We start from the raw sequence: 23,375 nt of genomic DNA on the forward strand, positions 1-23,375 counted from the left end.
TAAAAAAAATTTATAATCATAGATATGAGTTTACTTGTAATTATAAAAAAAAAAAATATTGTTTTTTTACGTATTATCGTTAAAAAAAGAACTGTTTCCGCCCGGGTTCGAACCGGAGACCTTGCGCGTGTGAAGCGCACGTGATAACCACTACACTACGGAAACAAGTGATGAAGGTAAGCTTCATGTCAAACAACAACTAGACAACTAAAAATAAATAACATTTCAATATTACACACGTGAAATAGACTTAAAATATATTTTTTTTCAAAATAAACATAAAATAAAATCAACTTGTGTCTAAAAAAAAATACCCTTCCTGTTTTTCATAGCTTAAAATGAATTCCATAGTTCAATTCTACATAGTTCAAACAAAAGCTCAATGATATTTTAAATTAAAACAAGATAAAATAACATCAAAAATTGATAAATTTTATTATAAAAATAATAAAAACAATGATGATTTTTTATAGTGAATCGTGATGCAAGTAACTTCTGCATGTATAAATACATATTCTGCATTGTTTTGATTGATATTCATTAAATTCAGTTATAGCTTGTGTTAAAAATAAAAACTAAAAATAAAAACTTTCATTGACATAGTACAAGAAAAAGCCAGGAACTATTGAAAACAATGTTGAAAAATCATAAAATACATGTACAATATGTATGTCGGGTATGCAGTATTATTGAAAAGAATTAAGTCGCGTGAAGAATTGACCTCGTATAAATGCATACACTTTTTTTTTCAAATATATTTATTATTTTTGTTTTGTTTCCATTTCGTTATATATGCTGTTTAACAATTCGCGTAACCAATATGATTGGGAACCCTTTTGTTTCTCAGAAAAAAACTGTGTCGAGGCAACCATTCATATTTAACAAACATTTTCCTGACAAATAGCCTTGGATTAAGTTTATGCACTGTATGCACGTATATGATTGGAGTCATTCGGTAAGTAATTTCATTTTTTTTTTCATTTTTGTTATTTAACAAAAAAAAAAGTATAACGAAATAATTGAAAAAAAGAAAAATATGAAAATTAAATTTAGGGAATTTAACTAGTCAATTATCTTTGTTGTATTTATGATTAATTTTTTTATTTATTTTTGTCAGTACTCAGTATTAAATGACTTACTCAACTGTGAATGAAAAATGTTTTCCGCCAACAGTAAATTACTATATTTATTTTTATAAAAACCGTATGAACTAAAGTGTGAAAAATATTAAATTAAATTTTTTTTTTCATTCATTTTTGGCAATTTAAATTTATACACAAATTTTTTAAAAAAAGGAAGAAAAAAAAAAAACTTACTTTATGAATTGAAAAGCTTGTAATTCATTAGTAATAATCTGAAAATATCTATACACTGTGTATATGTCGTACATTGACGTCTACATATGCAAGGCCAAGGTCAGTCACGGACAATTATTTATCATTGAATTAATTAAATTTTAAAGCGTTGAAAAAAAAAAATATATATATACATTTTAACATAGATATTTACTCTGTAAATTTATAAAATCATTGACATTCCAGTCACGTTGCAGAGAGAAAACAATGGAAGAGTATCGTGTAAGTACTGCAATTTACCACGTCCGATTTAAACTACTTTTTTTTTTTGTTATTTATTTTTATAAAATTGCTGATAATCTTTTTCAATTATCTACCCGTGTATATACATCTATCTAATGATAATACCAACAGTAATAATTATTTTTTATTTTGAATAAATTTTGTATTCAAATATTCATACACATGTAAATAAATAAATTTTTCATAATAAAATTATAATAATAGAGACGATGGCATTGATGTTTATATTATTATTTTTAATATACCCAGACATTCAAGCAAGTAAATCAAAAGCTGACCACACGAATTATAATTTATGGGGATTCACTGGGCGGATGTGATTCGTCGAGAATAAATATCCGGTTGATTTGAAGTGCAGGCCTTTTTTTCAAGGACATTTATATGAATTTAAAATATCAAAATAATATATGTATAATATTAACCCTTAAAAATATTTATATGTTGTTAAAAATATCAATAGAAAATGTTTCTCGTATACGAAAATTAATCATGAAAAATTTGATAAAACAATTTAATAAATTAAGGACTAAGGTGGATGAAATTTCTGTGATAAATTTTGTTTGAGTTTGGTTTTGTTTGGTTCAGTTTGTATAATGAAATTGCATGGGTTCATGAATGCATACCAATATTAACTTTGGCTCTATATTCATGTACATAAAATCACTTGATTTTCAAAGCTACAAAGATAGGCGCTATGTCTCTATATATGTGAGCTTGCGGTCTAGAGTGTAAGCACTCTGAGCATTCAATATTAACTCATCAGCAAACAAATGACCTTAACCTTCTGTAAACTGCACATAACCTCCCTTCTATTACTCTTCATCCCTTCTTTATTCTCAAAAAAAAAAAAAAAACATTTCTCCCTCTTTCACACTTTCCCCAATAGTCTTATGACCATGACCTTACTTCTGCAAGCTTCTAATTTTATCTTTTCACATATACATACACACATTTAATAATAACTATCGAAAATTTTTTTCCAAAATATACTTTTAACAATGATATTGTATATTAAAAAATTATTTATTTTTATGATGAAAAAAATTGACACTATGAATAAAAAATATATCTATTACCTCATAATCATTTTTATCACAGGGTCATTTCACGGTCAGAGTGCAAGAATACAAAAACGAAAAAAACAAAATAAAATCAATATTATAAAAAAGGGGTCAGTGTCAATGTCAGCTAGGACAAAACCAATCCTACACAATCTAGGGGTGGGTCTAGACTTTCAACAGCAATTGTAAATTTTTTTTTTTTTTTCTTTGTATTTTCAACCCTCTCCATTTATAAAAACACGTGATTTTATTTTTATTTCTTTTTTACGTTACGTCATTGTAACGTCAGAGCAACTCTTATCAAGTTGACTTGCAAGTACACACACAAAAGATAAAAATAATAATGCCAATATTAATTTGTAAATTTTGGCAAAATATAAAAACAAAATTGAATTAATCTCATGGCTAAAATTTTGTATAGAATTTTTTTTTTTTTTTGCTATAAACATATTCATGTAAATACCACCCCTTTTTTTTTTTTTCTTTTGAAATATTGTGCGTCATTAAAACCTGTTGATTTTCTTTAAATAACTTTAAAAATACATAAGGGTACATACTGATTATTTTGTGGAAAAATTCAGGCACAAATAATTTCTCATTCCATTATTTTTTTATGATATATATTTTACACTTTTATAAAAGCTTTGGACTATAATCGATAATTGTTGGAATTGTTTACCAAGGTTATGTTAACTGTCAGTAAAATACACACTCATGTATAAAATTAAACCGATATGATGACCACTTTAATGATAAAGGTCAATTTATTTTATATATATTTTTTTTAATTTATTTTAAAATTTTTTTGTTATTACTATTTTATTATTATTTTATTTCTTTTTTTTTTTTTTTTTTTTTTTTTCATGTGAATATATTTTGACCTTGAATTGAAATATACACAGTTCTTTGTCAGTTGATGACGCAAATAGGTTTATGTTGATGGTTTGTTGGTAAAGTGGAGTGAGATGTGTATATAGATTGAAATAAGTTATTGTGTATAAGTGTATATATGTTTGAAGGCAACACACAGAGTTTATTGTAATGCAATATATATATATTTATAAAATGGAGTGTATACAATATGTCCAATCAGTTTATACTTTGGTCCAAGGTGATTCTGAAGAGGCACACTTCCAATAATTGGCATTGATTGTTAATTTTAACTTTAAATTGATTTAAAATTTAACCAAGTGTTTTATACACTAAAATACAAAACTAAATCAACTACATAAAAAAAAATTTTTTTTTGTTTTACAATAATATAATTCCTAGTAATTTATTTTATAATTTTTTCTTTTTTTTTATTCTCAATCTAACAGAGAAAGTGTTTGTATAAACGTATCAACTTTTATTACTCCAGACAACAAAGCTTTTTCAAAAGAGTTTAAAAAAAAATGGAACAAAAAAATTTTTAAGGACGACATAGTACCAGTATGATGATGCCCATGATGACGCTGGGATAGATAAATTTTAAACACACATGGTTTCACATTACCTTCAACTTGAATGCACAAATCATCAATTTCGGGTGGTCGTTAATATATTTCTATCAAAAAAAAAAAAAATACTTTTACTTTCTATGAGAACCAATATATACAGTGAATCAAGTTACTTGATATATCACAAGACAAGAAGCTTCGAGTATCACGCTAATAATCACTCGACTCTTGGTATTATTAGGTATTTTTTTTTTCATTTTTTAATGTCCACTTGAGACTGAGGACACCTGCTTAAATATATTGAACCAAGTTTGAGACAGATCAATGACTTTTCACATCTAAAGTTGCAAATGAGTATCTTCCATCTGTTCAATTTATCTATCTCCATTAAATTTTGTATAAATAAAAATATATATTCTCTGTATTGAATAGATATATACATTTGTTCTGCTCCAGGTTACCTTTTTGTATAATTCATTGCATAAGTATTTTACAGATTTAAAATAAAGTATGCTGTCTTCACTTCTCATGTTATGCCCTGGTTCGACAATTCTGAGTAAATCCAAGAACATCAGACAGTTACGGCTGGCTTCAATTTGATTCAAGGTTCAAATAATGCAACAAACATGCAATAAAATTATATATATATATATATATGTTCAAGCTGTATGGATGGATACAAATATTATGTCTTGTAGACCAATGACGATAGCCAGGTGCGAATCGGTCACCGAAACAACGACGGACTTCTTTCTGGGTCGTCACGCCAGACGGACACCCCGTGTTGTATTGCCACTTGGCACATGACTGGATATTAACTTTGTCGTTTTTATTATATACCTATATATATTTATTCATTTGTTTATTTATTTTTTTTTTTTTATCCTCAGGTATATAGGTCACTCAAGTGATATTACACTTGGGGCTGTTAAACGTAATTATATATATTTTTTTTTAAATTTAATCTTTTTCGTTGTCAAAGATAAACATCATTTACATGTTTACAATTTTATTCACTTTTCATTAAGTAGATTTTTATTATTTTCATTAAATTTTAAATGAAATATTTAAAATTTAAATTCAACAATAATATTTACAATTGAATTACGTCAATTATTAATTTGGTAAAGTTTTAAGTTTTTATGTTCAGTGAGCTTTTGTTTAGATGAATAATAATAATTCTTAAAAACCGTTATGATAAAAAGATAAATAAAATCTTCAGGGATAATTTTGACAACCATGGGGGAAAAATATTTTGGGTCAAGCAGGTGGTGGAATCGAGTCTACGTCATGTCATTTATGCCATCTGCTTATTTTTGTCTTTTTTTTTAATTCTTATTACTTTATCTCATAAAAAAAATATAAGATATATAAATTTTTCAGTTAAAAATTTTATATGACCCTCAAATATTATTGCGTTAATATATTTATTTATTATTTTTCCATCTGCTTAAATGTAAATTTCACTTCTTAAAACCCGGGCTTGCATCATTGAAATAAAATTAAAATACACAATGGGATAAAAAAAAAGCTTTACGTGATATTTCAGCCACGTGAGTAACGAGTTATTATTAATACATGTTTACAATATACATATATATATAATGACAGCTGTTGGACTAACTTGCTTTAATGTCAGTAAAATGGATTGGCACTTTTGTTACATTATTACATATTTTATTTGAAAACCTGAAGCGTGCCACAACAGGTGCGACCCCTTTTTTAAGAACCCCTCTACTTTCTATACAAATTAAAAATAAAAATTTATTTATATTAAAACAGATTGCTAATTTATACAATGATTTAAATTATACAATCAAAATTTGTTAAGTATTTATTAAAGAAAAAAAAATTCAATTGAAAATTATATAATTTGAAAGGAAAATTATATAAATTTTTCTTGTTTTATATTATATTCAAGTTAAAAAAATGATTTAAAAAAATTAATATAAAATTAGTTTTATAATAATATACTTTAATGAATAATTATTTTAAAACTTTAAAATATATTTTTTTTTATTAATTATTTATGAGTGCTAAAAATTTTTTTATATTTGGTTCCAGTTGATTTTATCGATCATCATTTTATCATATGCCAAAAGTGCTTTTCACTAGAAGCACACCAAAGTGTGATATTAAATTAATTAACTCATACACTTGCACTCATTCACATTATTAAATTTATGATGTGAATAAAAAAATTCTAAAAGCATCTATGCATTTTATTTTAAATTTTTTTCATTTTTACTTAGTGCTTTTATGGTACTTAATGTTTATGAATATTTTATGCGAATATATATATATGGATATTAGAAACGACTCATAAAATCCAAGTAAATTATATTTAAATAAACAATAATAATATATATTATTTATTTTTTATTTTATAAAATTATAATGTCATATAAAAATTTATAAATATTAAATATCAATTATCATAAATAATATTTATTTTATGTAAGGTTTGATTTGAATTTTTAAGTTAATTGAGGGTCGGGGGATGAAGAATAAAAGTTCAAGGCTAAACACCTACCCGAATGTTATTTTTATTATTTTGTACTTTTTTATTTTTTAAACTGGTATATGAACGATAAATAGCAGGTCATTTAATCCTTAATTTCCGGCTGTAAGTTGTAAATTGTTGGTGATTTGTCAGGACATTTATTGCTTCTATTTTAGTTGGGAAAAAAAAAAAAAAATAACAAGCACTTGAAGGAGCTTTTTTTTTTTTTGATAAATGACTTTTTTTTTTTTTAAATTTAATTAAATATTTAAAAAAGAAATCAAGTAAAATAACTCGATTGATTTTTTTAAATAGAATATTATCAATTCTCGATGCGCATTCGTATTTTTATTGAACTCTCGTTTATCAAAAACTTTTTTTTCACAAATCCCATTACACATACACATACACGTGTGCCTGAAGGACAAGAAGTTCAAGGTTTCCTGGAGAACGACATTGTGAATAGTTAACAAAAAAATCATATTAAAAGAATAAAACATAAAAAATCTAGGGGATGATATAAACTACTTGAAAAAAATTGTAAGTCAATCAACAGTCATTTGGATTTTTTAACAAGTTAATTATTTATTCAATTCATTAATTTGAATTCAAGTTCATAAAAAATTAAACTTTGTACAAACTAGAGATGAATAAAAAAAATAATAAAAAAAAAAAATAATGGTGAATCCTTGTCGACTAATTTAGCATTTTGCTTATCAGGGTCAATTAATCCCGAGGGCAACGATGGAGCGAATAATGAACCAACGACATTACCCGATTTTTTTTTTTTTTTTTTTTTTTTTATTATATTTTTTATTCATTTATTTTTATTATTTTTTTATGCGCTTTCTTTTATTTTCATTCTTTATTCCCTACTGGATGTGTAAACTGTTTGCCTTGATAAAAATTTGTGTCAAGGTTTTGCTTAGCATTATTTATTATTTTCAATTTTTTTTTTTTCGGATTATTTTTTATTTTTCAATTTTGACGGTATTATGAATTTTATGGTTTATATTATTCAATGTATTATTGCATAATAAAAAATAATAATTGATTTTGATAAAAAAAAGTGAAAAATTAAAAATTAAAGAATTTGGTTTTTAAGTTTTTTTGTTTTTAAAATTTTAATCCTGATTAATTTTTGAATGATATTATTTTAAAAATTAGAAATGACAGTTTTATTTTTTTTTAATTTAAATATATACGCGTTTGTATTAATTTATAAACAACTCGATGTTTAATAAAAATATTTTTTTGACGACTAATAATTTAAAAGTAACAAAATCCTATTATTCTGACCGTATGGCACAGTGATTCATTCTGATTCACGATTCTGTCGCGTCGAATAAAAGCCAAATGAATCACTTATGTATTTTTTTTTTCCATATTTATATCTCATCTCACGCCCCCTACAACCAATTATGCTTTTTCCTATCTTATCTTATTTTTTCAACCCTTCAAATCTTAAAAAAAAAAGCTACTTCATGTATATCAATTTATTTTCTAAACAGATATATCCTAATCATATAAGTATGTATTTTTTTTTATTTATCAAAACTATATTTATTTTTTTTCCTCACCGGAAATTGAAAGTTAACCTTCTCCACTTGATCCCTGAGTCATTTGCAAAACGACATTCTACAAAATATCATTTTTTTTTTTTTAAAAAAAAAAAGATAAAAATATAAATTAATTTATTAAAATAAATAAAATTAATTACGACAATTTTTTATTATATGTATTAAAAAAAAATAAAAACAAATTTATGTTTTGATTTATTCATTTTGTTATCACGTATATATTTGGATAAAAAAAAAAAAAGAAGTAAATTTTCCAGATATATATTTTATTTTAAAAACGGAAATTTGATTATTACTACGGACATAATATAGTTTGAACTTTGATATCTCCAGGGAAATGACAAGTCTTATTTTCATTATAATATATACGCGTGTATATGGGGAAGGTTAAAGTGAGGGTAGAAAGAGATAATACATGTTGATAGTAGATAGAAGAAGAGGAGAAGTGAGTGAGAAAATGTATTTTATGCTCATGAAAATCATCAAAGGTCAGAGTGTCCTCAGGAGTGCTTTTCAATGTCGATGGGGTCGGTGCGTGGGTTTGCTGCACCGCGTGCGATACTAAATATATATATATATATATATATATTGGATCGATGCAGCCCCCGTAAACTAGACAACTCATCACTTAATAATATTATTATTTATTTGCTTAACAAATTTTATGTATTACTTATTAATTTTAATTTATACGTTTTATATATTTTTATCTATAAAATATCTACAATTGAGAAATAAAAATATAAATTTATCAATAAATTTTATGACATAATATTTGTCGTTTACATTTTTTATGATAATCTTGAATTTTATTGTACTTTTTATTATTTAAGATGTGAATAAAAAGTTTTACTTTTTTAAATAGAGGTCAAGGGTTATGCTGGATTTTATTTTAGCTTCACAATTTGTATTTTCATGAAGGTCAGGTTCAAATAAAAAATATAGAAAAATAAACTATAATCATGAGAGTTTACTACGTGTTTTAGGTCTTCAATTATGATAGAATTAATTTAATGTATTTTTTATTTTTATTTTAACGAAATAAACTATTATTTTTGAATTAAAAAATATACAGATTAAAAATTCTTATTGAGAAAAAAATAAAAAGAACGAAATCTTGGAACAAATCTCTAATAAATAAAAATCACGTTTTAAATTTTTTTTTTTTTTATTCCAACACCCTTGAAATATAACTCATACATATTATTATGAAAATTTAAACATCATTTTTTTTTATTTATTATTTTTACGAGATAAAATTTCCATCTATTCATTTCCATTATTGGAAAATTATCCATGTCAAAATCATCCACAAGAATAAGTTATTTTACGAAACGAAAAATTTTTATTTTCAAGATATATGTGTATATATGAAATTTGTGGGCGTTTTTATACAATCCCTGATATCCAATCTTAACCAATTTTTCTCACTTTTTTATCGACAACATAAAAAAAAAAAGCCACTAATCCGATCATCACAAAAAAAAATATATATATCAATAAAACAAAGCAAAAAAAAAAGAAAAAATTCTCTTTATTTTTCGTTTTTTTCTCTCGTATTAAAAAAAACTTTTTTCATTATTTTTTATGTTTTTAGTTTACCCTTTTTTTATCACACATATAAATAAAAAGTTAAATTTTTTTAATAACAAAAAAACAGTTATTAAATTGATTAACATTTTATATTAAATTTAAAAAATTACTGTTAAAAAAAGAGCCCTATTTTGTATTTATTTATTTAACAACAAACGTTTCGGGTGAAAATTTAAAATATGGATAATATTCAGGGAGTTTTGTTTTATATATTTACAAATTTTCATAATTTTCCAGCTTTGCGTTTGTTGTTAAACAAATAAATGAAAAACAAGAAAAATATGCAATGAATAGCCCCTCGGTAAAACAAACTAAAATTATTACGTCAAATTTAAAATAAATATAATATAATTTATTATTTAAAAAAAATTGTTTTGTCAAGAGATTATTAGCTTGGATATTAATTTGTCAGTTATTTTTTTATCACCGCATTTAATTATCGAGGACCGAGTTAATCAAGTAGAAACCACATATGTATGGTCAGACAGGCTGCGAGCAGTATCAAGAAGAGGAGATAGATAAAGCAATGATAATTTGGCTTCGATTGCATGCGTGCTTTACTGATAACTAAGTGAAGCTATTGAAATGGATGACAGATAGATTCAAGTAGTTTTATCAAGGACAAAAAATAAATGGAATGGTACGGGTCAGGGTCACGCAGTCAAGAGTTCGATTATTTTTATTATTATTTTTTCTTTTTACTAAATATAAGAGCGCAAGCTCAAAAAATAACGAGATAAAATACCAAAACAATTACACTAGATAAAAAAAAAAAGCAATTTTGATTAAAGCAAAAAAAAAAATGATGCAAACAAAGACACAATATTGTATTCTCATCTCGAACTCATCGGTGAGATAAATATAGTTTTTTTTTTTTTCCATTTGATCTTCAAAGTTTGAAGGTTACTTACGTACGTGCGTTTTATTGTTACAAAAAAAAAAAAAAAAATAAAGACTACGCATTTTCGGAGATGAAAAGAAATAAATATATTTATTATATAGAAAAGCAAGTTGGAAAAATTGCTTTAGTTGATAAAAAAAAGTTTGACATTTTAGTGTTTTTTGTCACGTTTATTAATTCTATCTTATTTTATTTTACCATATATATTTTACAAAGAAAGACAGTGTATTTAATCTATTTAGATTAAAAAAAAGAGAAGAAAGCTTTTTTTTAAAAAAAAAAAAGTCAAGAAAAATACGGAACATAAACCCTGAGATTGTGTTTGAGGTCTCACTTTGCAGAGTCGTTCATCCATGAGATTGTCTTTTTTTTTTTTTTTTTTTTTTTTTTTGTACGCTAAATTTTTTAATAACGAGACAAGTTTTATAGTGTGGAAAATGGGTATAAAGAGATTTTAGTATGGCTCGTATCATGGCAGGTCAAGGTCAATCAACAAACATTTTTATCATCCTAACCACTTGTAGCTATAGTTATATTATTTTACAGTGGATGACACGTGTCTGTTTGTATCACTTTTTTTTCATTTTTTTTTTTTCATTTCAGATTTAATGTTATTCAATTTACTTTGCCTTGACTATAATTTTAATATATTTTTCATTTGATGTATAATATATAAAATATTGTATTTATTTTTTTTTTTCATTATTTTTTGATGAAATAGAAAATAATTCAAATTTTCCCTTCAATTTTTTCGCTCAAGAGAGGATGAATATTACGAGCTTTGAATATTTTATTATCTTTTGGCTTTTCATCAAAAATTTTTTTTTCTCTCAACGTGGATGATAGTGATTGAATTTCAAAGACATTTTACATAGCTATTTTCGTGTCCATTGACTGGCTAAAGTGTAATAAAAAATTGAAAATATGATATAGCCAAATAAACCAATATGAACCTTTGAAAAAAATTTTTTAAAATTATTCAGCTTTGTTATTTAATTTCGCAGCTTTTTTTTTTATTGTTAAATTTTTTTCATATTTGTATTTTTTGTTTTTATGATGACCTTGAGACTTTATTATTATTATTATTTATTTTTTTTCAAAGAATCAAAAAATGTTAACAAAAATTTATATCGCGTGACACTTTCATATATAATATATATATATGAAATAATTTTTAGAATACAAAAAAAAATATATATATATTCAAGACTTGTGTGAAGGTTATAGATATTTTTTTTTTTTTTTTTTTTCTAAATAAGATTAATCGAAATTCCGATTAAGCTCATCTCAATGTTCATTTTTGATTTTTTACTTTTTAAAAATACTTGCTGTCCTCCAGATAAAAAGATCCGGACAATAAATATTTTATTTTTAAATCAAAAAATAACTGACCAATTAAGAAACAAAAAAAAAAAAAAATGTCAATGTCAAATATTTTGAATCGACAGAAATAAATTTATGAAAGCCTTGAATTTGCCTAATTTCCGGAAGCTTAAAATATTTTATTGCTTTAATTAATAACCTCCAAAATTTATATCAAATCCATTATTTTGTCTTGATAATCTTCTTAAATAATACAAATTAATTAATTCAAATAAATGATAATTCATTGATTATAGATTAATTTAAATTTTATTTAACTCGTATTTACGTTTAAACAGGATTAAAAAGAAAAAGAAAATAAAAAAAAATTCTCTGTTAAATTGCGCAATGTGTGTCGATCCGTTATCAACGAGCATTGGCACAAAATAACTGTATGAAAACAACCTAGACTACGTAATTACAAGTTCAAGGATGAAAAAAAAAAAAGAAAAAAAAAAAAAAAGTGACAGTGACACTATCTGTTGACGATTAAAATCAAGTATATAGATATAAAAATGAAAAAAAAAGTTTAATAAAATTTACAATTGTTGAATATTTAATATTAAAGTTGCAACAATGACACTTCATCAATAACAACTCTATTAAAAATGATAATAAAATATTAATTTAAAAAAAACCAACATTGTCATTTATTTAGATTGTAAAATTAATCAATATATTTTAAAAATTTAACAAATTAATATTGACAAAAAGAATATTAAAAAAATTACTATTTAATAAATAATTTAAAGCATTTTTAAATTTTTTATTTTATTATCACTTGGCCTTATAAAAAATAATAATAATTTTATGACAAAAAATTATACAAGTTGATATATTTTATATTTTTTTTGTCCTCGATTATAAATTATCAACAGGCAAATATCGAGCACCAATATGCATGCTACCTATTGTAATGAAAATCAACTAATCATAATGACGATTGTTATCTTTAACCTTAAAAAAAAAACTCATTATTATTATCAATATATTCTCATGTCTCCTTGACAACACACGCAAATGAAAATTATGTCCTTCAAAAGCCATGAACTATATATAGTTTAAGGAAAATATAAATTTAAAAAAAAAAAAGATATGTCAATATAAAAAAAAATATATATATTAAAACATAATAATATCAATTCCAAGGATTAATCATATAAAATAAGGAAATTAAATTGATTGTTGATATTTGTAATAAAAGGTCAACATAATAATAAAAATTAATTAAAAAATTATTGTTGATTTAATAAGAATAATTCTTGGAAATATTTTATTTTTAAATCTCTTTATACTATAAAAATATGATCCGTTTAATTTCAAAACTATGACGTGGTTTAATGAAAAATATTTTAAATAAAAACAAATGTATATATTATCAATAATTAAAATGAGAATTGTGGGTATATACGTTTATGATGTTTGCAGAATGATATTGATATTTTATTTCCGGGAGGAAAAATTACGTTTATTATATTGAAAAACATAATTATTTTATTTTTTTATAATTTATTTATGATAATCAAGCTGTCATGAAAATTTAATTTTTTATAGAGTCACTGAGATGTCATTTGTAAAGTAAAACATTTAGTAATAATTATCATCCTTCTTATTATAAAAAATTTAAACTATTTTAGATTTTTTTTTAAAATAAATCTGACTGTGCATTGATAACTACCATTTATTTTCGAATTTTGAATGATAATATTATAATTAAATATCAATCTGCATATATAATTATAAAATGTGTCAATCAAATTAAAAACTTGACAATTTGATTCATAAAAAAAAAAAAAAAAAAATAGATTAAATTAAAAGCTCTGATAATTTCCCAGTAAAAAAAGCTAATTGATAATTATTTTTTTTCTTTGAATCATTATCTTGCTAAAAGTAAAACGAACATCTAAATATTTTTTCTTCTTGACGTTTAATTATTATTAAATAAATATATTTTCAAGTCGATTTTCATTTTCATTATACTTCATTGATATTTTAATTTTATTATAAAAGCTCAACACATATTGTGCATGTAAAAATTGCATCTTCATATTGCGTGACTCAAGTATGCGTGTTTAAAAAATTTTTATATCTAAATTATTAAAAGACCCATATAATTTATACCGACCGTTTCATAAATCATTTATTAAAAATAAGAAAATAGGATATTTAAATAAATATTTTGAATTAAATTTTTTATTAGATAATTAATTATTTGAAGGTCATCATCATCATCACAGCATCATCAAAAATATGAATCATTTTTTTTTTTTTACTAATAAAATTCTCATTTCAATCGTCTTATGCGAATCAAGTTATCAATTTGATTGTATGTTATTACTTGACAAGTACAACCAAGGACAAACTATATCTCATTTAAATACAAATTGTGACAATTATGATCACCTTTATATTCTTGAGTCATCTGTTTGTCAAACTGATTGGTCAAATTAGCTATTCTAGTCTCACAATAATACATTATATATGATCAAAAATATAATATACTTGCTCAAACAAATAAAAAGCTTTATTTCATTTTTCATTCTTAAAAATCAATCAAAAGTTAAAAAAAAAAATCATATTTTTCTCGTTCATTCATTGAATAATAATATTTAAAATACATATAAACTATTTTATATTTTTAAATACAAAAATGAAATAAATAAATATAAAAATTAAAAAATATAAAATAAATATTATACTATTTATATGCATTAATTAATGATTTGCAAATATAAAAATACACTTGTTCATATATAAAATTTAATTTATAAATTTAACGAAGGACAAATTGATGTAAGTGTATATTAATTGAGAGTGAAAGGGATAACGGTATTAAACTATGTAAAGTAATATTGAATAACGTCACAAAAAAATATATATATATAATTATTGATTACAAGGTATATAAGGACCATCAATAAAACAAGGTCAAATCACAACATCATAGAATTAAAAAGACAATGTTATTATTCTTCCATGAGCTATATTATATACTGACAATAAACACACACATATTGATAAATGAATAAACGGAACAGGGTCAGTTCAGTGGTCAGTGTCAGGTCATCGATGATATCCAAGGTGTCAATTCATTCGTGAAAAAAATGAAAATTAAAAAACGAAGAAGAATATTAAAAAAAAAATCTATAATTTAATCAAGCGTTCAATTATATTAATACAAAGTTGTAACGAACTCAAGTCAAGGTCATGATCAATAAATTTTAATATAAATATTTTCATTTAATTTAAAAAAAAAATGTATATAATTTTTCTTCTTTTTTTTCATTGTTATTAATTTTTATAGCTTACTGTAATTAGTAATTAAACACCTTGATGCTGTGCAAGGTTGAACAAGTACATCGGGGTCATTTGTAAGAAAAAATATTTGTTTTTTTTTTTTGTTTAAAGATTATATAGAATCAACAATGGTAATTGTAGTTATAAAACTATACATGCATAACTTTCAGAGGATTAATATGAAAGTGAGAAAATAACGGAACAGTGGATCACCGCAAATTTATATGTGTAAATACACAATCATAAAATTACGCAACGTATAAATATGTTATATAGAAACTTGAATATTCCGGAAACTGGTTTTACGCGAATAATAATTGTAATGTTATTTTTGATCGCACGTGTAATACGGCCTTCGTTAATAAATACAACAGGTGACAACAAAAGTATATAAAAATTTTTTTTTATTTTATTTTAGAAAATTTATTATATTATTTTATATTTATATCCTATTTTTTTTTTTTTTCTTTCTTACTCTTCGCTGACAAACAAAACAGTATCATCATATTGTTTTTATTTATTTTTATTTTCTTGGTTTAATTGTATGTAAATTATATTTTAAATTGCATAAAAATTTTTCAATTATAACTTTATAACAAATGTCTCTTGTGGTAAATTTTATGTTATAAATTTTTTTTTAAATGTTTAAAACATTGTTTTTTAATTTTTTAAAATATAATTTATAACGTTTTGCATCTATTTTATTTTGTGGTTTATTCGTAAGGTAGAAAATTTAAAAGCTTTTGGATTTTTATTGTATTATTATTATTGTTTAATATTAAATAATAAAATGTAAGATGTATATACGCACAATAGAAATATTATGTGAAGCTAAAAGCTAATCCCTCAACAACTGTAGACTTACGACCCGACGATATGTGAAACACTAAAACCCACGTGCAATATTCTATACGAGATCCATATGGATCTTGTATAAAAAAAAAATAAAAAAAAAATTTCTATTACATTAAGGTGTCAAGGCTCTTTTAGCTGATAAATAAAACAGACATCATTGGGCCGTTGCTTGGTGAAATTCTATACAACATCCAAGTATGAGTTGAACAAGAAAAAAAAAAAAAAACTAATCTTAGTATTTGTAAATGGAGCACAGACATTTTTTTTTTTTTTAATCATTCTAAACAATAAAAAAAATCATAAAGTGTCTATTATTATGTTTATTTTTCATCGTAAAATTAAAAACAAAAGAAAGCTTTAATTTTAATGCAAAAATATAAACGTGAAAGTAATTTTAATTTACTAATAATTATGAACGAAATAAAAAGAAAAAAAAAACAATTGTTTAAAAATTATAAATATAGACATTATAATTATAATTATTCAAAGTAAAAAAAAATGATTTAGAGTCGATTGAATAAATTATTGTCTCAGACAGGATGTTAGTATTAAAAAAAAAAATCATTTTGTAATTGATTAATTTTTAAAAAAAGCCTAAACCGTTTAATTTGGAATTTACCTTTCTTTTCTATTATTTATTTTATTTTTATTATTGTATTTTATAAATATATGTATTTTTTATAATTTTATGATTTTTTTTGTGTAAACATATATATTTATTTTTTTTTTTAGTGTTGCTTGCACCAATGCTTCCTTTATGTCTCGCATATACAGGATGGGTGCGGGTATATAATACCACATTTCTACAGTGTATGATTCCGTGGTCAGTTGACCCTGACTTTATTATTTCCCCATAATGTTTTATTAAAAAATTTATAAAACACACATATATATATCGATTTCAACTAACCGGACACCGCAAATTGTTGTCACCCTAGAAATTTTTTTTTTCTTTCAATTTCATTTCGTTTAAATCAGTATATACTTAAAATTTTTTAACTCGATATTTATTTTATAAAAAATTTGTTAAATAATAAATTAAATATATACTTTTTTTTTTTTTTTTTTTGTAGATATATACGTAACCTTCAAAAAGAGAAATTTAAAAGTTTTTAAATATATTTTTTCTTTCAACTCTATGTCGATGCCCTTGAATTAAACTTACTCAAGATGTAAAAGAATTTTACTGGGATATTTAGATACTTATTTTACGATAATAAGTTGTTAAAATATTAAGACAAATTGTTGAAATAGTCAACAATCATTTTTGAGACAACAATATCATGATTATTGGAAAAAATAAAATAATATCAAGTTAAAAATAAAATTGCAAATAGAAATTGAAAGTTTATAAGAAATAAAATTTCACTTATTGAGGAAATACAATGTGAAAACATTTGACTTTCTCGTTTATGAATCTTCTGGGTCGAGAATTGGGCCACAATATATCAAGATCCATGGAGAAAGTGAAAGTCACATTATATATACTATTCAAAGTCATCTGTGTGGTTTAATGCAAATATCATCATGCAGTTTGCTTTGATTGTAATAATATATCTAGAAACTTTTTCTTTATTAATATTCAACTTAAAAGAAAAAAATAATAATTTTATTCAGGACCTTTGACCTTAATTTTATATAATTAATATATAGGTGTTTATTTTTTTATATATTGTCATATTAATCTCGACATTTCACCCACAATCATTTTACCAGTATGCAAGTTTCTAATTCACAATTTCTAATTGACTCAGCTTTGCTTTCGCAAAATAGGTTTATCTTAAATCACACAATAATCCACTGTCACAATTTTATGGAGGCGGGAGAGTTAAAGTTTTCACTGGGGTATTATAATTTTTATATTTTCTTTATAAGAAAACTAAAAAATATAATTTATATTATAAATATTTTAAATACAAGAAAGAAAAGTAATCGAACTGGTCAACTGAAAATTGAAATAAAATAAATTTAAAAAAATTTCTAAGCTTACCATTATTCCAGTCAATGATGGAGTTGAAGTTGATCCAGCTTGTTGGCTTGTCCACTTGAAATTCACATTATCTGCAACAATAATTGAAATAAAAAATTAATAATTTATATATTATTTTAAAATTAATACATATATGAAATGTAAAAAAAAATAAAAGCTTCATTAAAAAATAATAATTATAGATTGTCTAGCTCAATAAAAACATAACAAAAAAAAAATAAAAGAAGAAAAAAATTAATCGACACATGGATCTAATTACCATTAAATAATTTGACCCGTAAATTTATTATTTTTTATTATTTCAATGTCAATTTGAGCTTTAAGTTGAAGAAATAAAATATAAATTTTCAAACATTTCAATACACATATAGAAATTGAACCAAGGATAAAATCGTCTCGGTTTATCTCTGACCTAATTACCCACTTTGATACCTTTAAAACTGTCTTATAAATTAATTTTCAAATAACTCAATATAAATTTTATTTAAAAAAAAAAAAAAGATCAATTAAAATTCTAATAAAATATTTATTTTTTTTTTTTAATTATTATATTAAAATTTTGAGTATAAATATTTATTTATTAGAAATGTATATTTATTCTAGTAAAAATGTGGGACAACAAATTTCTTTGACCTTTAGACCCAAGCAACAATAGTCACGCAATAATCTGAATAATATTGTATCATCAATTGGTTTTTATTTTCGGGTCATGTTCTACTTTTATTTCTTTTACATGCCCTACAAAATTTTATTACACCTTGAGACATATTCATATACATATGCAAGTATTTTTGACCGTGACACATTGAACATACGCACCTCTCTAAATTATCAGTCATTCATTATCACGCTCTATTTTTATTTAACAATGTATAATAATTAATATAAAAAAAATAATTTTATTTTTCAATAAAAAAAAAACATAAAAATTTAATTTATAAATATATAGTGAAGGTTTTATATTCAATAAAAATGATATTATTACGTGTGTTTCATTGAACGAAACAATCAAACAATAATTAATTATTATTAAAAAAAATATATATAGAAAGAGATTGTTGAGTCCATCAGACACGCGGGGGCGTTAGCATTTCCGTTTTAACGAGGTCCAATAGTGTCCCTCGCATGTCTCTATATTTATATTATTTTTATATATTTTTTTTAATTTGTTGTTTGTCTCACTTGTACACCAACAAGTACAAGGTCTTAATATTGTCCGGGGTCATTTACAGCTTTGTATATTAACACAGAAAAACACAAGAATTTCTGAGACTTCAAAAGATTTGTATATATAACAGACACATCTTCAACAAAATAATAAATCACTTTGATTTATATTTATCATGTACAATATATTGTGTCAAAATAATATTATTTTAAAAACCAACAAATAAATACAAGAACAAATTAATAAATTTTTAACTGTCTCAATAAAGTTATTTAATTTTTTTTTTTTTTTCAAATGACATTAACTATGTTGTAACATAAATATTTTCAACACCATTGAGTCTTATATTAAAAAAATTACAAATACTCTTTGATATACATACGTTAATATATATATATTAATTTCTATAATTTTTTGTTTAATTTTATTTCTTGTTTATGACTCATCGTAAATAATATTTTATCAGGTTAAAAATGAAAGCATGAGTGTGTCACGAGATGAAGGTTTTAGTGAAAGCAGCATCAATTGCAACATGTTTTTTTTTTGAGTCATTTGACAGACGCAAAAACTCATAAGACAAAACGAAGAAAGCTTGTTTAAAGGTGGCAGCAGCCTCTTACATACAAGTAAATAATAAAAAAAAAATTATTTTTACATGTATGTCCCCCATAAGATTAATAACGTGGGTCGCAAAAATAAAAAAAAAAACAAAAAATTGAATTAAAAAAAAAATGCATAGAGTAAAGATCCAGAGAGAGAAAGAGAAGATAAAAAAAATAAAAGAGAAAAGATATATAATCTTTGTTATGTCTATATAGTCTTAAATGGCCCAGAAACCTCTTTTTTTTTTTTTTTTTTTTTTAAATGTGTATAAGTGTCTCGAGGTGAAAGTAAACCAGTGAGAAAAAGTGAAAGCCAATTTCCGGGGTAACAGTCCCATTGCTTTTATATAAATTAGAAAAATTGAATTTTTTTTTTCTAAATAATTATTAGTTAATTTCAATTGATAATAAAAAATTAATAATTATTATTTATTTATTTATTTTTATGTGTTAAATTTTTGTAAAAAAATATTATAAAATTTGATTAAATAATTAATTAATTTATAAAAAAAAAAATTTCCATCATAGCACGACTATACGTTATCAAAATAAAACCATCCGAAAAAAAAAAAAAAAATTATTTACATTTAAATAAATAAATTCCATATGAATTTTGAAATGTGTTGAAATGAAAGGAAGAACATGAGAAAGTAGCACAGACCGAATGGCCTGGTGACCTCTTAACACACATATTCACAACGAAAGTGAAAAGATTCCATTTCTTTAGGATGCCCTCCCATTCACCATGATTCACGGTTTTTTATGATCGACAACCGAATAATTTACAACACTTATGTGACTCGTGTTATGCTATTATCTTCAAAAATGTTATTTTCATTGTTACATATATTATTTTTTTTTTTCTTCACAAATTTGTTAGTGCTCAGTGTACAAATCTTTCTACATTATATTTTGACTATTTTCAAAAATGTACCTCCTGATGACCATGAATATAACAACATGATATAACCTTGTAAATTCTTTCTATTTTTTTTTTTTTTTTTCTTTTACATTTCTTGTTCTTCAACAATAACGAAAAAAAAAAAATTGTAATGGTCATTTATCGTAACTGATTTTCTATTGTTAAAAGAAAATTTGTTTCAATTGTCAAGACAATTTTTGGACATTATGAGAAAATAAAATAAATCAGATAATAGCATGAACAAAAATATCAATTTGTATACATTTTAAATAACAATAATAAACAAAGAATTAAATAAAATTAAATAAAAGAGTTGTGCAAATTTAGAATTTAAGACAAAATAGAATTCTATTAACACAAAATTAGATTTATGGAGCGTTTAAAATTCAAGGTATATAGTTTTTATTTTTTCTTTTATTTTCAAGTTGAAATTTTACCCTGAATTACATTTATTTTACGTAAATTTCACTGTTTCCTAAAAATTTAAATACAAATTTGTAACGATATATATTTTACCTGTTGATATTGATTATTCAACATTTATCTAAATAGAACAATACACATGAACCCCTTTCAGGGGTAAATTTGTGTGTGTGTGTTTTTTTTTTTTTTAGAAAGTTGTCTGTATGCCTGGTCTATGAAGGCGCGAGAGAGTGGCACCACATGAGTGTGAAATTGGTAGTCGGTAGTAGTGATGTTTGAATTTTCTCAACCTCCTACATGGTCGGCTTTCTTTCGTTGAAGAAAAATATATATAAGTTCTACTGTTTAACATCATTGACTTGTGGGTGTGGTGAAAACTCCTCCACTTTCCTTTTGTCGGTCAAATGATAAACCTCAAGACCTCATGGCCCAACAATAGTTTGGCATTTCTGCGGAATTCTTTTTCTGTTTTTTTTTTATACTACTAGTTTTTTTTTATACCTCTACTTGATGAATTCATATATATAGTTTTTTTTTTTTTTTTGATCACCCGTTGGCTTGGGTTCTACTTTGACTTTTTCGTTACCGCAAAGAAATTTAAATTGTTCAACTGATTTCGTAGAACTTTTCATATTATTGGAGCCATTTGATCTTTGGCGAATAGCTTTATATTTTTTTTTTTTTTTATCAAAGTGAAACTTTTATTTATCACAAACTAACAACAGATTTATTTATTTATATGAAAACTTTTTTTTTAAAGTAGTTCGAGCCTGACAAATTTTCTTGGGATAATTTTTATAAAATTCAAAATCTTTTTTCACTTTGTAAATACTTAATTTTGAAATTAAAAAAATAATAATAATTTCCAAAATTAACAGTACCTAAAGTTCAATGTTTTATATTTTCTAAATTCTAAAAAATTTTCTCACAATATATAAATTAATTTAAAAAACTTTTCATCAAGTCATGGAACATATATTTTTTTTTTTCCATCGTACAATTAATTTTGAAAATAGCTTAGTCATATTTTATGATAAAAAAAAAAAAAAAAAAAACTTTTATACTTGTTCTAAAAAACAGACAAAATATTTTTCGGAAAAATTGATTTTTTGTTAAAAAAAAAAAACATTAGCTACCAAAAAAAAAAAAAAAAAAAATGTGGCCCAAAGAGAAGGATATTTTTTTAATTCCCTTGGGTCAATAATGACAATATGGGTTTGTGGGTTTATATACATCTGTTGTGCAGAAGTTTAAAATCTTTAAAAGTAAAATATAAAATAATCATCATCAATATATATATATAGTAATATAATTTATTGATTCATTGAGAAAATAACCGACAAAAATAGAGAGAAAAAAAAATGTATGGTCACTTGTTGATTACAATAATTACTGTATATTACAAGACTAGAATACTAAAAAATATTTTTCTATCACATGAAGAAAAACGATTTGTTAAATGACAGTTTAAAAAAATGTTTACTCTTTTATCCTGACAAATGATTTTAATAATGATGAAGGTAACTGTATTGTTAGAAGTGTCATTTAACCTTGAAGATCGATTATTTTTATTTTTTATAATTTTTTTTTTACTCATAACTTCTATCAATCTACACCCTTGACTTCATTTACATTTGTAACAAGAATGTAGGCGTTTCCTCTCATTGTCAACGCATATATTTATCTGACTCACTCATCCATTTTTTTTTTCTTTGATCATTTAAACATGTATGTGCAATAATTAATCATTAAAACTTGTGCACTTTGTGCCGACATATATATCAATAGTAATATATATACACAGCTTCAATAAATATATTACACAAAAGTAGTTCATGTGTATTAATTAATCAGTTGAATAATGAAATTTATTTATTTGTTTTAATGTCAAAAAGATGAATTAACTAATTAATTTATAATAGAAATGATGAGTCTCTAAATTTATTAAGAAACATAAAAATTATTTTATTTATAAGATAAAACTGAATTTTAAATTTATTTTTTATTTTTTTAAATTAAAATAAAAGATCCAATTTTCAATTTAATTACATTGTAAAAATATCAGATGTAAAGTATAATTG

At 23.4% G+C, this 23,375-nt stretch overlaps 1 protein-coding gene and 1 non-coding gene across 3 annotated transcripts in view; both read right to left on the minus strand.

Moving 5' to 3' along the window:
• LOC122852522 (pre-rRNA 2'-O-ribose RNA methyltransferase FTSJ3) overlaps positions 1-23,375 on the minus strand; it is a 67,428-nt gene that overhangs the window by 32,278 nt on the left and 11,775 nt on the right. For both annotated transcript variants that reach the window (XM_044152385.1, XM_044152386.1), the window contains exon 4: positions 18,180-18,250. In XM_044152385.1, the coding sequence (XP_044008320.1) occupies positions 18,180-18,250 (71 nt within the window). The remainder of the gene's footprint in view (positions 1-18,179; positions 18,251-23,375) is intronic.
• Positions 93-165, minus strand: Trnav-cac. The gene has a single exon. It is a non-coding gene; the product is annotated as a tRNA-Val (tRNA).

Source organism: Aphidius gifuensis, linkage group LG3 (genome assembly GCF_014905175.1).
Source record: "Aphidius gifuensis isolate YNYX2018 linkage group LG3, ASM1490517v1, whole genome shotgun sequence".
In the NCBI taxonomy this organism is placed as follows: domain Eukaryota; kingdom Metazoa; phylum Arthropoda; class Insecta; order Hymenoptera; family Braconidae; genus Aphidius; species Aphidius gifuensis.